General features: G+C 36.5%; 1 protein-coding gene across 2 annotated transcripts; it reads right to left on the reverse strand.

Annotated features, from left to right (window-relative positions):
* Window positions 1-544: 544 nt before the first annotated feature.
* Window positions 545-18141, reverse strand: LOC146929652 (histone-lysine N-methyltransferase ATXR3-like). Of its 2 annotated transcripts, none has more exons than XM_085701455.1 (20): window positions 17915-18141; window positions 14604-17802; window positions 14408-14464; window positions 11694-12854; window positions 10651-11018; window positions 10016-10567; window positions 9814-9914; window positions 7739-8777; window positions 7499-7570; window positions 6866-6976; window positions 6666-6766; window positions 5848-5947; window positions 5656-5751; window positions 3461-3628; window positions 3242-3367; window positions 3098-3151; window positions 2468-2715; window positions 2272-2380; window positions 1859-2161; window positions 545-1094 (listed from the first exon to the last, which is right to left on the reverse strand). In XM_085701455.1, the coding sequence occupies exons 2-20, from the start codon at window positions 17686-17688 to the stop codon at window positions 918-920; spliced, it is 8028 nt and encodes a 2675-aa protein (XP_085557581.1). In that variant the 5' UTR covers window positions 17689-17802; window positions 17915-18141; the 3' UTR covers window positions 545-917. The 2 variants fall into 2 exon arrangements, with proteins under 2 accessions (XP_085557581.1, XP_085557580.1); XM_085701454.1 differs by having other exon boundaries at window positions 10651-11021.
* Window positions 18142-18445: the final 304 nt, after the last annotated feature.

The raw sequence follows: 18445 nt of genomic DNA on the forward strand, positions 1-18445 counted from the left end.
AAATCACTATCCATTGCATGTTTGCAACCCCTGTTTCATGCACTTTAGATATACTACTCATGCCAAGTGTATCTTCATACTAAAGCATGATTATCAACTACGCCACAGCTGCCAAGAGCTTGGCCAAAAGTTCATGCCCTAGTTAAAAAAAAATTACCTCCCTTTTGATCCCCTGTAAGTAAGATTTCATTTAATCCTCCAATTACAATCCAAAGATCATTAATATGTAATTTGATCAGTTGAAGATTGGTCCAGAAAGTTGGGCACAGTTGGAATAGGACTATTACAAACTGGATAAAAAGAACTTTTTTCTGTCATATAGCAATAGCATGTTCTAGTACGATATCAAGATCCAGAGATGAAATGGGAAAATAACCAAGCACCGTCTATTAGTTGGAATGAAAAAATTACAGGCATTGTTGACTTGGGGTGTGATTCTACCTCCTCTGAGCATTTTTGTTACAACAGGGTATATTTATATCGTACATGAACAACTATTGTCATCAATGTACATTGGCTCAGGTATTCTGTAAACCCAACTCGCTTTCTTTTCTTGAGCTAAGTGAATCAAGATAGAAATTTCGTTATCATTCACCACCTTACAGAAGAAGAAAAGATTAACTCAGTTCAGTTTTAACGGACAAGATGAGAAGACACCAAATGCCTTGAATTAAACTTTTTTTTCTTCTTCATTTCTTTTGTATCAAGACTAAATAATATCCTACAACCAAATGAATTACAAATCAAAGGTTAAAAAAAAAATTAACTGTACACAATAATGACTGAAAAAGAGATGAATTATGATTTAGATTAATATACAAACTCCCCACGCTAAAAGAGGCAGGCAGTTCCGGATGATGAACCACAAAGGTTTGACCAGAATGGTTCTGTCTTCTTCAGCCATAACATGCAAAATTTCACTGGTCCCACATGGCCTGGAATATAGCAGGTCTGTGCTTCAACCAGTGAACCATCTCTCTATCCAGTGAAGTGTTGTTAATTACAGCGTCTAACATTGGGCTACCAAAAAATTTAGGACTACTTTTGAATGACCAAATCAGGTCTTTGGGCCAAGGTCTCTGGGGATGCTTTTCCTGGATAAAAAAAGAAAAAGAAGCATATGTTTAATCACCAGCAACAAAGACTGCAGAAAACATGGTATAGCGAGCACTCATTCATGATTAGCTTCCACGGAAATTTGAGTGCAATCTCCTAAGAATTAAATAGATTACATTCTAAAGAACCCAGTGGCATGTGATGGCCTCACAGGTAACGATTAGTACTACTGACTAAATCACAGAAACTTTAAATTACCACAAACTATAATCTCATGATCGTCGCCAAACTACAGACAGGTAGTACTTTCCTACATTTTTTTTACAACTGTCAATGGTAACAAAAAGGAAAAATAAATATGAAATGCTTGCATAAGATTTAATCCAGAAACACTCATAACAGTCACGGTTACTTCTTGACTACAAAATTTGGCCACAACCAAAAACTAAACAATAGTCTGCACCACCCAGTAACTACCATTTTTCGTAACTCAATTAATTCCAACTAGATGGGGACGTCTTGACAAAACAGTTGGAATTGCTACTGTGTGACCAAAGATTACAGTTTTGAATCGCGAAATCAGATTTTGTAAATACAAAGTAAAACTGCCTATAAAACCATATTTGAATCTCGAATGGTGACAGCTTTGTAGTATCGATTTTCCCTTCTAACTAATTCCAACTCGGGTTTAAAATTATGTAATCACCAAACAGAAAATGTATTCATACTAATAAGCATTTCCTATTTGTAAACAAGCTAGACACAAAATATAAGTACACAAAGGTGCATGAAGAAAACTAACCATTCTTGCCAACATAGATCTGACAGTCTTTGGACCATAAACACGTTGCCGTGAAGGCTTATGAGTCTTGGCGTAAAAGGAACTGATATCTGGCAATAACAAGCTACCTCTGCTGGCTTTAGACAGCGTACAATCAGGCTCCACATCACTCTGGTTATGCCAAAATATCAGTTGCCCTAAACAATAATTTTGACCATATATCTTCCGATACTCCTGAAACCCTGCTCCCAACTTGTCGGCACACTTAGGACCTAAGTCAAGTGGACTAATATAGACAGGTGGTGAAGTTATAGTTTCATAATCCTGCACACAAAAATAACTTAAAATTTTAAACTAAAACTAAAAATAATGATTGGAAGAGAAAGCATTTAAAATATATTGCAATGATTATAGGCATTAACAGCAGAACATACCAGTACTCTAAAGAAGTGCTTCGTATAAGCATAGATATGGATTAAGTCGGCAGCAGCATCATGCCGACATTTGTATGTACAAGGAAGATTCCGAACCTCGTCTCTCAACCTTCAAAAAGAAGAAATGTAACATAACATAAAGATGGCAAGTTACACCAGGAAGAATTACACACAAATTAGTAGTGCAAGCACTTACCACAACAGAGATTTATGAACCGCTTTCTGAATATCTTTAGAACTCGAAGGATCACGGGCACGAATTTTGGACTTGAGATCATTCAAGGTAGATTCGTCCACATGAGGAGTCATGCACTGAAGAAGCTCCTCAACAAATGAATCCTCTCCTTTCCAGAGGAACGAAGCAACTGCTTCAGGACTGAGCTTCTCAAGAGGCGGCGGAGCTTTTATGGGATCGCCAAAAATACATCTCATAACATATCTTACCTGTAATGCAACTCAAATATTAAGATCATTTTCAAACTGGAAACAAAATTTATTTGCAAAATACAACTATACACTAAGATCGGAATGTACAGAGCAAAAATTGCAACATCCACTCCACACTACAGCAAAGAGTGTAGTTCCATAGAATAAATTGTTCCCGGAAAATAAAGAATCTAAAATTGTTGACCATCTATAGAATACAGTTCCATGCAGCTTATCTTAAAAAAGTATTGGCCTAGTGGTACTTGTTAGTAGTGATCCTAACCACAATTGCCACTACTCTTTCAGGATAATATTTTAAAATGTAAACTCCTCCTTAACTTCATTAAAAAGTACAATAATAAAACTGGAAAATACAGAGCAAAATGGGAAGCATAATCACCTTATCAAGAGTGACTGCAAGATTCTGAAGCCTCTGGTTGTACACACCCTCGGCCTGAGTCACAGACATAAGAAAGGAAATAAATGTTATTTAAACTAGTCTTCTTTTGATAATAAAGGACAGGAAGAGAAACAAAGAGCACACCTGAACCTCTGCGTCACTCCTCTCAACTTCAAGACATATTTCTGAAAAATATTTCCTTTTTTCTTCCAAGTTATGCTTTAGAATTGCCTCGGGAAGCTTCGTTCTTTCAAAGTTAATAAATCTCACCTGCACCAAACCACAATGTCAGAAAAAATAAAGAATAAATGAAAGTAGAAAGTGAAAAACATCAAGGCAACATGGAGAAAGCAAAGCACATACAAGGCGAGCTGCATAAGCAACAAGCCAATCTGGCAAGCCACCAAGCAAACAACTGCCTAAACCAGCTCTTCCTAAGTCATTATAGTCCTCTTCAGAAACGGAGTTTACTTCACAAGCTTCTAGCATCAAATAATGGCAATCAAGAAGTCCATGCCACTCCTTCAGTACCTGAGAGGACACAAAATACTTAAGTCAGCGGCTAAAATGACTAGGTAAAATAAATTTAACAATAAAAACAGGACTACTCTACTTGTTACAACAATTGGTTAGAATACAAGAAAATATCTCATAATATAATATATTAAAGTATCTTAAGTTATTTCCAATGATCAATGATCAGTTTATAATCTGAGTATCTTATTTTTTTGGTTACATCTGAGTATCTTATATTATTACTTAGGGTATGTTTGTTTCATGACATCAAAATGCATTCCCGGGATTTAACTTTCCTAGGAATGTAGCGATGGAAATCTTATTCCATGGAAAGTTTTGAAAAAGTGTTTGGTTGATGATTTGAATTTCTGGAAATTCATTTTTAATGAAATGTTATAATTACTAAAATATCCTTTTTAAATAAAATAGACATGCCCACAATTTTCTCTAAATATTTTCATATTATTGTTGGTAATGCTTTTGATAATTTAAGTTCATCATACACCAATGCTTCCATGTTTACTTTTATTAATGCAATCAGAAAAATTATACGAGTTTTATTGTTATAATAGAATATACCATGTTGAGTCAAAAAGTAATTAAATAAAATGCACCAAAAAAAATCCACCAGCCTATCAACATTTATTCTGTAGCAAAATCTGTTCAAAGGCAATGATTTTTTTTTCCTACGTACCACATAAATGGTAGTGAGACGTGGGTGCTTGCGGTTACTTTAGGGATAGAAATGGACTTTTGAGAACAAGTGAATGTCAACCGTCTGGAATAGATAATTCCCATCCTTTACACTGGGAATGAAAACGGGAGTAATAAGCTTAAAAAAAAGTTACTGGGAATCATTTATTCCTCGGAATGTTTGAGTGTGGATGTGTACCAAACATGGGAATAAATTATTCCCATCATAAATTCCCAGGAATTTAATTTTAAGAGGTGAAACAAACGCCCCCTTAGGATTAGATTTTAAACTATATATTTTTATTGTTATTGATTTTCCTATTTATTTAGGGTTAATTCTATGTATCTATATAAATAGAAATTAGGGTTTGGTCTTTCATATCAAGTGGTTATCCATAATTCAATGTTCTTATTATTCTCTCTCTACCTTCTATCTAAAATCACACAGCTTCAACATGGTACCAGAGCATGGTCCAATCCTCCTTGAACTGTTTTGTCATTCTGCTGTCAAGTTGTCAAAAGTGCAGTGGGATAGTGGCGAGACAGTTTAAGGAGGATTGAGCCATGCTCTAGATACCATGTAGAAGTTGTGGGATTTTAGATAAAAGGAGGTCAGATAATAATAATAATAATAATAATAATAATAATAATAATAATAATAATAATAATAATAATAATAATAATAATAATAATAATAACCTTGACTATTATTAATAATAACCTAATACTGACTTAATACAAAAGACTAAACACTTATCCCTAATAAATAGGAAAATCAAAACGAAATAATAATAATAATAATAATAATAATAATAATAATAATAATAATAATAATAATAATAATAATAATATAAAATCTAATTCCAAAGAGATAATCTAAGATACTCTAAGACTGATAATCTAAGCTACTCTAAAACCTATCCAAGGAAATATCCTATTATACTCAAATTATAATATAAAAGATATTATAAGCTATTATATAATATTCTAACAGTATAATAATATTCTAACAGTATCTATACTTCCTCGACTTGTCCTCGTGAGCTTAGCACAGTTGGTATGGACAATGCATAATATATGTAAGGTCTGGGGTTCGAACCCCGACCACCACCAAAAAAAAATACCTCCTCGACTTATAATTTATTTATCTATTGTAAAATATCACCCACAAATTACAATGGTATTAAAAGTGAAAACAAGTAAAAAAGAACAGCTGAATGTAGTTAGAAGTATCCGATTGAGTCAAATGTGTGCCCAACACAAATAGGGAGTCTATTTTGACACACGTCTTTCTATTATTTTCTAGTTCTATCTTTTATCAGCACTTAAAAGTTTAAGTTTTATCAAACCTTTTGGAAAGCCCCTTCACCAGTCAGATTTAGATAGCTCCCACGGCAAACTTGGCTTCCACATAAACAGACTGATGCTTCATATTCCTCCTTGCTCTGCAGTGAGATGAATCAGATATTCATTAGACAGAGATATAAAGCGGATATGTTTTCCTTTGAGAATAAAAAAGCTTGGCAAGCAACTGGACAAACCTCTGTAACAGAATTGTAATCAAAAGTGATCTCCTCGCCATGCTGAATTTTACGAACACAATAAATACCGATTTGATATTGACCACCAACAGCAGTAACTCTGTAAACACAAAAGGAAAAGATAATGGCTGATTACAAAAATCATATTGCATTCAAATAAGTTTAGAGAATTAATTTTTTACACCTAAATATTATACTCATCTGCTTTTAAATAATACTCCGAAAAGACCCTCAATAGTATAATTGAAGATTAAAGGTGGAAAATTTTCAGATTGATTCCTGACTCATTGTTTAATTCGACAATAGGGTTTCATATGGCAATACAGCATAGAAGAACCGAGAAGGACGGGGCAGGGGAATTTTGACTGGTACCGAGGGAGAGAGCATTAAATAGGTGCAATACAGCTTGTCTGGTTAAGCTTTTGGGCTTTGCCAACGGTACTGTCAATTTTACAGTTCCAATGCATGTTTGACCAAAGCTTGTGAGGAGCAACTTCGGTCAAAATCGATTCTTTGACCAAACATATAAAGCTTACACAAACATCCTGACATGACAATATTTATAGGAAGTCTGGGGTTGACCCACACTTTCCAAAAACTCGAATGCTTCACAATGGATATGATGTGTACAACGAAAACTATCATGTGATTGCAGTAGGTGATGCGTGCCCAGAAATTTTTTCAGCATATACATTTCCCAAAATATTAAAAGATATGCACAGGAAAAGCTAATAACTGTTTAAAAATAAACAGAACCAGCATCAAATTCTTAACAAGTCAGAAAACATATTGGAAACTATAAAGCCAAATGAACTTACTTTGCTTCACAATTAGGTCGGCATGAATGACATATTCGACTGGCATAGTTAGCCTTATGCATGGCATCAACAACAACTAAGTCATAGCCATCAGCATCACCCTGTCATGTAAATGAAGATTAGGCTAGTTCAGAAAGTTGATAGATTTGAAAATAAGATAAAGTTAAAACAACAAATTTCTTTTCTGAAGTATCGGGCACCTTTGGCCTCTCAAGGTATATGTTGTAAAATTCTGGTGCTGGATCTTTGCTATTTTTTTGCAGAGATCGTATCCCATCTTGTTTCTCAAACCACTTCCACACAGGATACACCTGATAAAATGCAAAAACTATGTAAAAATAAGGGAAATGAAAATTACCAGCCATCATACCAAGACTAGGTTTCTAAACAACAAAGCAAACCAATTGAAGAGGATAAAAACATCATATATAAACATAAATTGTCCGTGCGACAATCAGTGCAAAAATATTAGTTAGCACAGCCAGCAGGAATGGTAAAAAAAAAAAGAGGAAAACTAGAAAACCAAATGATTAAAAAATGTCATAAAGCAAATAAAAAATAAAGATTAAGACCACAATTTTACAGGTAAACGTTGCAAAACTAATCATTTAATACTTCATGTGTATTTCAAATTCAAATCTAAAACACAAAAATGTCTAAATTTGAAGCAATCAATCATAAATAGTTTGATGATGATGGAGAATATGAAACAATCATATTTTCTACTCTCACCAGTAGAAACATTATAGTGTAGATATTGACGTTATACGGGAAATGTGAATAAAGCTGCATAAATGAAGTGTATATATATATATATATATATATAGCCATACCTCTCCAAGAAACTCAACAACAAAATCATCTTCACCAAAGCCCTCTTCTTTGTTGCAAACAACACCAAGTCCCTGCATGATCCAGTTCAATAAACAGTTATAGGCAGCTCAAAGGAAACAAACTGAAGTTATTAGTGAAATGAAGTCACTGTAGACAAGGAGAGCCAGTGGAAGCTAACCATTGAATTTTATGCATGAATATAATAAGCATATATGTATAAATTCATAAAGAGGATATACCTTTCTATAAGCTACATATTTGTCATCAGGACGTTTGTCCATGGCTTTTAGGATGCCTTGACACATACTGATCATTCTTGTGTCAGAGTGCTCCTCTGCACACCTTTCAATCTCTTGGATAACAGGCTGCAAGGGGTAACTCATTGGAGTGCTTCCAGTTCCAGTAAAATGCCTAACTTGCATATTCAATGTCCGAAGGAGTGTGTCTTCTATAAACACATGTTTCTCTTGTAGAGACCAATCTAACTCAGCTGGCATAGAATCAAGTAAAAGATTATGTGTGTAGGGATCAATTCCATAAACCTCTTGCTCAATGACCTCATTTTCAAGATTTTTTCTAGGCTTGTAACCCTTGACTTCAGGCAGTTCCATATCAGACTCATCAGTGCCATTCTTTTGTGCAGTCAACTTCTCTGCATAGTCATCTGGTAATGAAACCCGCATCTTCCTTTGCACATCATCCTCATCAGCTACAATGACATATTGATCAATGACATCATATTTCCGAGTAACAGGAGGAACCAGACTTGCTTTTGTCATGCGAGCTCCCCATTCACGTTCATCACTAATGAAATCCAACCCATCATTAGGTGGGCAGTATCCATTTCCTTTTGACTCCCTGGTTTGACTCTCTAAATGAACTTCTTGGTCACTATCAGTATTGGAGGATGAAGTATCATCATCAGTATTGCCATCTTCAGAAGACACATCAAGGTCATCAGATGTCTCGCTGTCTGAATCCATAGATTTCTTATTCAATTTTGATAAACGCCTTCTGATTTCTCTATCAGAAGCAAAGTCTCCATTATCCAAACCAACATGTATTTCATCACTCCTATACTTTCTCTCAGTCACTAATCTATTCTTCTTGTACTTGGAGGAAGTAGAACAGAAAACCAAGGGTAAGTCATTTCCCCATAACTTCAATAGTGCATCTTTATCATTCACATATTTAGAACTCTCCTCCAACCGTGTTGCAAGCTGAATAAATAACGAGATAACATGATTCATTTCATTAGCATCACCACGATTCTTTGCCCTGTAATGAATGTGCATATAAATAAATTATTAATTAAATAAATAAGGGGGGGAAATCACATTTCAATCAACCATGAATGACCCAAGAAATATGTGGTATTCTAGAAGAAGAAAAAAAGGTGTAAAGGAAAGTGAGATTCTGTGTATAAGACTGAGGAACTAATAGACTGGATATGCTGTTGTAGGAGGGAACAGAAAAAAGGCCATTGGAAAATCGTATCAGAACTGCTATAGGTTGCACGGGAAACCTTTCCCTTGGAAGAGTGAATCTATTCTGAGTATCATATTGGAATTGATTCTCTCTTAGCACAACTCTATTATTTTTCATACTCTCTTTCGAGAACCTATCATCTTTTGTATTCTTGTTGTTTTTTTTTTTTTTGTGGGGTATTTTGTATCAGAACTGCTATAGGTTGCACGGGAAACCTTTCCCTTGGAAGAGTGAATCTATTCTGAGAACATAATGGAATTGATTCTCTCTTAGCACAACGCTATTATTTTCCATACTCTCTTTCAAGAACCTATCATCTTTTGTATTCTTGTTTTTTTTTTTTAGGGGTATTTTGTATTCTTGTTAGAAAACACATGTGCCCACATAGGATAACCATAGAATCAGAAAAAGAAAAAAAAAAAAAAATATATATATATATATATATATATAGACACTTCATATGTTCCTATTTATAAGCACCTTCTGAAAGAAAAAAAAAAATTTGTCCCTAAATATAAGCACTCTTTTAAATTACTAGATGCATTTATTGTTCTTTTTCAAATGGGAAATTCTAACATGTTCCTTTGGCACATGTTAAGGAACTCAATGTGGAAATTGTGCCTTTCTCAAAAAGTTGAAAATAATTTTTTCTCAATAAATACTTCCTATTTGTTGAATCAATAACATGTGCCCTTGGGTCACATGTTAGTATGATCCTTTCTTAATATATGTGATAAGTCGCTTGTAAAAAAGGGCGGAGGGAGCATATGACAAAAAGCTCATACATATCAAGGAAAAGGAGAAAACAGTGAAAGCATGAACCTACTTCATTGCGTCACGGCACATTCTGCTTATGTCCTCCTTCACAGAGCTCAACCCATGCCCACTGTAATAACCTCTTTTCATTTTAGCCTCAATTTCTGCAACCTATAAGCAAATAAATAATAAAACTTAAGAAATCATAAATAACAAATAAGTCTGTGTCATGGTTACTTGAAAAGGATCTATTGCAGAAATTATTCATGTACCTTGGGCACAAAAAAGTCACAAGCATTTGCCTTCATAATTTCCCTCAGTCTTGATACGAGAAGCTGCTCCATCCTTTTGTAACCACTTTCAGATTTCTTAATCGACCATCGTCTTGTACGAGCATCTCTAGAGAGAATAGAAGAGGACTTTCTAGCATCATATAACTTTGAACGCTTGTATAAGTTTTGACGGAAAAATTGCTTTGACGAGTCTCTCTTGTCCACACTATCAAAATAAACCTTCAGCTCACCAAAATCATCCTTATTATTCAAACTACTGGCTTTAGAAATGGACAAAGATTGGTCAGTAATCTGTTTGAGGGTTCTGGTTTTATGTGGCTCGTCTGTAATTTTAGTTATGCGTGAATTCCGGCTCTTGATCCACTTCACATTGGTAAATTTAGGAGTCAGCTCCTCAAACTGATTGCACCCTCTAATATCTACTGTAGATAGACCAGGAAATGAGAGAAGAACTTTCTCTAGCATGTCAGGAGTAATATTGGTGCAACCCATTAGAATCATAGATTTGATTTTGTCTTTCTCATAAGCATTCTGCAAGCAAATAATCAGATTAGATGGGGAAAAACAATGAAACGTTCCTGACAATGTTAAATGAAAATATATACCAAACCTACCACAATGTTCCACAGTATGGAATCAGTGCAAGAATGACCAAGGGATGAAAAGTTGACATTTCTCGAGACTTCTTTGTAAAACCTTACAGACGCTTTCCAATGCTTGCATGTCATGGATGCAAAGACGAGGGACTTCAAATCAGACCTCAAGAAGTGGAAGACTCGTGCCAACATTCTACCATCCAATAAGCCCCACCTTCCCTCGGAAACAGTAACACCACTTTCTTCTGTAGAGAAAGTAACATCACCAGACAGAGCCTCAAGAGTGGATTCATCATTCTCAATAATAAAGCTACCATCTTCAAAATCACCCTCTTCATCACTATCATCAACCAGCACTCGAGCTCTTTTGGAAGCATGTGTGTCACCTTCTGAAATAAAATGTGCCCCAACACATGTAGATATTTTAAGTAACTAATAGTAGGATAATATAAATGAATTTCACGAATATAGATATTTATTTTATAGTTATTTATTACTGATATTTTAATTTTCAAGAATATAGATAATTCAAATAAATAAAGCATATGAAATAACAACCAAAAATACCAAATTAGCACACAAGATTCAAACAACTTTGTAGCAAAACTTGTAGTTTCACTATTTTGCACGATTTAACCTGTACTCCAGTGTCGAGATATATCCATTCATTGGAATGCTTCATCAAAATGGTACTGAAATGTAGTTATAGCTAAATTTGGAAGATATTGGTATGTTCTCATGTGTACCCAAGAAGTACATGTACTAGACTATCCCGTTCTAAGGTTACAGCGATGATTTAAAAGTGCTCATACATCAACACAGCTGATGAGGAGAATATTAAATCAAGTGGTGTACACGGTAAGGAACAAACATGATCAAAATATACATGCTTAGAAGATAAAGGAGGTAGAACACATCTAAACAATGTACCTTCAAATTATTCAAGGGTCTAAGACACAAAAGTTACTCAAGGTAAGAGAAGACAATGCACATATCATATCTTCGTAGCTGTTTGAAACAAACACAGGAATAGTAAAAAAAAATTAAAAATAAATTGTTACCTGATTTCCAATATATTGGTTTTTCAATTTCCTTCTTTGGTTGTCTTGCATTGATCCAAGGATCTAAAACCTCATTTATTACTGCGGCAAATTCCCGGCTCTTATATGATTTAATTACTAATTCATGTAGTTTCCCACGAGTATAACCAACAAACTGTGGGTATAAGATGTTAAACATATTTGACTTTGAATGAGGTTCAGCAAATGAAACATCTTGAGCTTGCACTGATTGATGTCCAGAAAATTCACCAGACACTGAACTGCTTTCTTGGTGGCTCTTGACACTGACATCATAAGTTTCTGTGGAAGAGGTAACAGGAACCCAGAGTTTATCACATTTCCTGAACACACTGCTATACTTCTTTATAATACCTTGGTCTACTAAAGACTGTAGATCTGAAAACGATGAAGGCCCTCTTTCACGCCCCGAACCATCAAGATAATACCAGTCACCTAAATGCAACTGCAAGTCTTGAACAGTACAGAGATGGTCTTGAGAAATATTGACAAATTCTACACTCTTGCAATAGGCGTGAGAATCTTGATCATTAACAGTTTTTGAGTGGGTATCTTCTTCAGATGATGATCTCTTGCTATCCCTGGTTGAAGAGAAAGGCCGGGCTGACTTTGAATGATATCTATCCTTGCCTTGGGTCTTGCGGTGTGACTCAGAGACCAATGATCCCTGGTCCTTGACCACGCATGAATTTATCCTGACCACTGGATGAACATTTCCTTTCACTCCTCTAACAGAAGCGAACTTACTTTGCACTGGTCTGCTCACAGCACCACTGGATTCAACCAACTCATCAGTACAAAAAGCCCAAAGTGGAATGTCAAGCTTCCTGCTGTGAGATGGATAATACAATTCTTTTTTAGACCACCGGGGATCTTCACATCCAGACTTAGGCATTTGACATAATGGAAACCCATCATTTAGGACCAGTTTCTTTTTCCAGTATCTATCTTGGGAGTCATCGTTCCTCTTCCAGTCACCGCCTTTGCATGACCATCGAGCAGAAAACCAGTCATCAGGAACACCAAGGGTAATGTCATTATCCTTGTCAGAGGGCATAATTAACTGGGACTCATGCTCACTTGCTGCAAAATCAATTTCTGAATCAAGGTCCATTCCCAGGCAAGTCTCAGACCCAAGAAAACCTGAACAAAGAAGAGACGAGAATGTAACATCAATGAAATGTAAACATCAAAACATGTTACTTAATGCACTAAAAATGTCCAAAAGTTTATGCCACCACCATATTACAGATAAAGCTGAAGCAGAAAATAAAACACCCAAGATGACAGAATGAGCATAATTCAAATTGTTTGTTCAATGGAGAGAAATAAAAATTCATGCAAGCAGTACAAAAGGATAATGGAGTTAAAACAAATTATTTGCACATTACCATATATTATAAAAAATAAATGACCACCAAAGTGATATATAGGCTAAGATATTTAAAATAAAGATTTTACCCAAAATCAGAAAGGAGAAGTAAAATCATAAAACATACAATCGTAATCGTAAGATTATATAAAACTCATCAATATACATACAAAATAGCACAAGATAGCGAAACGTAAATCATACTTCAAATTGAAATACTTATTATAATAATTCATATGCATAAGCAAATTAATAAATAAAGTCTTACAAACTCATGACTGATAAGTGATAACTATGTCACAAAACAAAACAAATGAGGAAAACTGGACAGAGACGGATGAGAGAGAAGAAGAACCAGAGGATGGAAGGAAAGGCTGGAATGAAAGGTGGGAACAAGAAGGTCGCAGGGCACTAAGGTCACATAAATACGCATAGGGAAGAAGGTAACGCACGCTGTTCTTAAACTAATTAGTAGCCACTTTTTTTTAACCGGAAAAAAACAATTTCCTAAACGGTTTCTTTATGACCCATTTGAGTAAATGAGTTGTTTTATGACCTCGTGCAAAAAATGGGTCTTTAGCTAACCCGCGTGCAAAAAATAGGTTCTTTCCCTAACCATACCACATGCGCCGACCACCCTTGCATTGCCCAAACCAAACTCCAGGAAGATCGCAGAGCATACAATTGCACAATTAACAGCAGTGATTCGACCCAGTTTCACCAAAAACTGATTCTGTGTATACTCTTGATCGCTTGCAAAATCGTGCATTTGTAATATTCAAATCACAATTTTGACTACCATGATTAGAACATTAAAAACAGTTTCCACAGCAGATATTAACTCCATAATCCACATGCATTTGTTTAAAAAATGCACTACCTCCAAATTACAGTATGCACCTAAATGATTCATTTAGCCAAGTTTTAGTTTTTTTTTTTTTCTAAGTCAGGGCAGGGGCCGAGTCAACAAAGTTTGGAACCATCTTATAAACTACAAGAAGACACCTTCTGATAATCAAACCAAGACATCGGTAAAAGGATAACTCTACAACAAACGTCAATATTTGCCACGTATCAATTAAAAAAACCAAAAAGACCAAATTAATTATAAAAAAATTAAAAATTAAAAATGAAAGCCCTTCCTCACTTGGTGGGCCAAAACAATTAAAAATTATATTTAAGCAAAAACCTTATTTTTAATATAATTTCATTTAATGCTTCCAATCAAACTAATAGAAAAAATTGTTAATCACCACATGACAGCATTTTATAATGAAATATCAATCTTAATTCCTAAATGAACCATTGTCCAGCAATTACATACCTTTGTAGTCTCCCAAATTGTCCCACTTTGCATATTCAAAATTCATTTGCAAAGCTTCTACAAGACAATAGAAAAACAAGATTGGAAAGATAAGATATCGCAGTAAAGAAGAAAAACTGAACACATGGATATAAAAAAAAATAAAAAATTGTTTTGTTAAAGAAATCCACACAAATATCATAGCATAAGAAAACACCTGTTATTGCCTCAAGCTCCCTACCAGGAATGATATCATACCCCTCTAACAAAACACCAACTCTCTCATCAAAGTGGAGGTCCTCCAACCGCTCAGGTACAAGCACACTGTCATCAGGGGATAACGTTGACTTCAGGGAAGGGGTTTGCCTTTTCTGATAATTCTCAGGTCCAGATTGAAGAATATCTCCAGAATCAGACAAAATATTACCTGGAGCTTCTGGAGGATTTACAAGCTGGGTTATGGAATCTGACACAATCAATGGAAAACTCTGAGCTGGAAGTGGTGATGCTGCATTCTCAACAGTCAACCACCTGTCACTATCTATGTGCTTAATAAAATGATCTGGCATTAGAACACCATCATCAACAAGAACCTTGATGTCAGATAATTTAGCAGGACCGTGTTCTACACCAAAATAATCAAGGTAAAACCATTTTCCTGATGATGAATCAGAAACCACAGGAACATGTGGAGGAGTATCACATATGTCCATGTCTTCTTCCATGTCTTCTTCCATAAAAGGCTGCTCCGCATGAGGTAACTGCAAGCAAGGAGAGCCTTTGCAATTTGCAGCCGGGCTGCAGGACTTTTGTTCCTTTTCAGGTTCATTGTAGACACCTCTCTCAACAGACCCATTGGCATCATGTACATATCTTTCACCTTGAGATTCTATACCTGAAAGATTTGGCTCCTTTTGAATATTCTTGTTTTCGGGATTTTTACAGCTGTATTGTGAGTTACGTTTTTCACTTGACAAGGTTTTAATACTTGTTTCTCGATCAATATTTTGTCTCGTTCGATCAAGTGGGGATTGCTCTATTAAATTTGGAGTTTGATCCCTGCAACCATAATGTCGGCCTCGACTTTGTGGGGACCGCTCAGCATGAGTAGGACTTCTTAATTTGTGATCGCGGTGACGACTTCTATCCCAATTCCTATCACCTGGGGATCTTTCATGATCATGTGGAGACTTCTCGAGACTACTATATGGCGATCTATCACAGCCATAGGGTGACTTCTCACGGCTATATTGGGATTTGTCACGGCCATAGGGTGAGCGACGGGAAGGAACGTGATCTTTATTATCATAATATCTAGCTCGGTCACGTGGCAATCGTTCAGAATGACCAGGACTGCATCCCCGGTTATCATAGGGTGACCTCTCACAGCTATATGGAGATCTGTCACGGCCATAGGGTGAGCAACGGGCAGGGGTGTGATCTTTATTATCATAATATCTAGCTCGGTCACGTGGCGATCGTTCAGAATGACCAGGACTGCATCCACGCTTATCATAAGGTGACTTCTCACGGCTATATGGAGATCTGTCACGGCCATAGGGTGACCGACGGGGATCATGATCTTTATTATCATAATATCTAGCTCGGTCACATGGTGATCGTTCAGAGTGACCAGGACTGCATCCACGCTTATCATAGGGTGACTTCTCACGGCTATATGGAGATCTATCACGGCCATAGGGTGAACGACGGGGAGCATGATCTTTATTATCATAATATCTAGCCCGGTCACGTGGCGATCGTTCAGAAAAACCAGGACTGCATCCACGCTTATCATAATCCAATCTGGTAGGCAAAGAAGGTTCATGATGCCTAGAAGAATATTTGTCGACAGATAACTTTGAAGAACTATTTCTGTAAGATCTCTCCACAGAATGACGAGAATGGTGCTCTGAATAAACATGGTGCTCTGAATAAACTTCGCGTGATCCATCATCAGATAGCCTTCGACTTTTGAAACCGGCATAATCTCCATACTGCTTCCGCTCCCAGCCATCTGAATCATTGCCATGCCACTTCATACGACTTCCAGAAGAGTAATCCCGTGCATGAATCCTTCCATCGTATTCATTTCTCTCCTCATCCACGATTTTTGAACTGATCCTTAGATTTCTCTCTTGTCCATTTTCCCACCTTGGTGTACTTTTCACATGCCGACTCCCACTTCTATTAAATTCCTTCTTCCTATAAAAATCATTACTTGCATACCTCGCATAAGACGAAGTGCATTCACGGTCACGTTCAGTTTTCCACCCTTCATGGTCATATTCACGATCATATTCAGTTTTCCATCCTTCACGGTCATATTCACGGTCATGTTCAGTTTTCCACCCTTTGTCTCTATATGACTCGTACCTGTTGATTTTGTCGTATCCATAATCATCCTTCCTCGTGTCTCCCCTATGCCACCTATCCGGAATAAATTCTCCCTTCTCAACATCATCACCCTTTACACCACCTCTCCACGACCCATATGCCTCTTTCTCATTTTCTCCTTTCCACCCCTTATCAGAAACTATCTCCCCTTTTCTCCAACTGTCAACCCTTCCCTTCTCCACCTGCCTTCTTTTCCACCTCTCATCAACAATATCCCCATTCTCAACTTCGTTACTCCGTCGTGGTGGTGACGGTGATGGTGATGGTGGCGGAGGGCCCAGCTTCTCAGACACAATTTCACCATTCTCAATTTCATTACTCTGCTGTGACGGCTTCTCAGACACAAACTCACCCTTTTCAATTTCATTATTCCGCGGTGGCAGCAGCAGCTTCTCAGACACGAACTCACCCTTTTCAATTTCATTATTCCGAGGTGGCAGCAGCAGCTTCTCAGACACAAACTCGCCATTTTCAATTTCATTACTCTGCGGTGGCAGTGGCAGCTTCGCAAACTCAAACTCTCCATTCTCGAGTCCACTCCCCGGCCACGTCAAAGTCCCCAATTCACCCTCTTCCACTTCATCATCCACCTGCCCACATATTTCGCCACTCTCGACACCACCATTACTACCCACTCCACCCAACGCCAATTCACCTTTCACATTTCCACCCTTCTTCACTTTCTTCTTCACCACCTTTTTCACAATCTTCTTCACCACCTTCACCACCTTCTTCTTCTTCTTTTCATTCACCGTAACCAGCTCACCACCAAAACCATTCTCACTCTTCCCTCCACAGCTCACCTCCTCCGTCACCGCCGCCGCATTCTCCAACTTCTCAACACCATTCTGCTTCTGCTTCTCCTCCTTTTGCAAAACCATGCACGCTACACCTCCATCACCCATCGAAACCTTCAACTATTGAATTATCAAAACCTTCAAAAAAAAAAACCTAATCTTCACATTCACCAGGACTATCAATACTCATACTTCACAATTCTCCAGCTCCAATTCAAAACCCTAAATTCAACAAATTCAACAACAAAATAAGTGAATTAAATCAAAAATTAAACCGAATGTAGGGTTTGTAACCGCTAACAAATTCGCGGAAGAAGAAAGAGAAGAAAATTACCGAGAAAACGAATGAGAAAAAGGAAAATTATGGATCGATGAAGGAAAATTGAAGGTAATCGAAGAAAAGATGAACGAAGAGAGATCGACAAAACTATGGTTTACGAAAGAAATTTGTGTTTATGAGACTCTGTTTTGATGAATGAACGAATAAAAGGAGAAAAATCTTTTGTATTTTGTAGGTGAAGGTTCTTCTCTCTCTCTTTGTATATATATGTGTATGTATATCTTCGTGTTCTTCTTTCTCTCCCGCTTTCTATAACTTTTGCTTGTGGGCTTATTTCTTTCTTTATGTGTGAACCGGGGTTGTTCGAGTCGAGTCAGATAAAATCGTAATGAATGATAAAACTCTCGTCACTTATTTCTATTTCTTTCTTTATGTGTGAACTGGAGTTGTTCGAGTCGCGAGTCATATAGAATCGTAATGAATGATAAAAACTCTCGTCAAGAGATTTTTTAATGTTATATTACTTTGAACCGGTGTTGTTCGAGTCGCGAGTCAGATAGAATCGTAATGAATGATAAAACTCTC

Source organism: Medicago sativa, chromosome 4 (genome assembly GCF_051527215.1).
Source record: "Medicago sativa cultivar Bolivia chromosome 4, Bolivia_mono, whole genome shotgun sequence".
In the NCBI taxonomy this organism is placed as follows: Eukaryota; Viridiplantae; Streptophyta; class Magnoliopsida; order Fabales; family Fabaceae; genus Medicago; species Medicago sativa.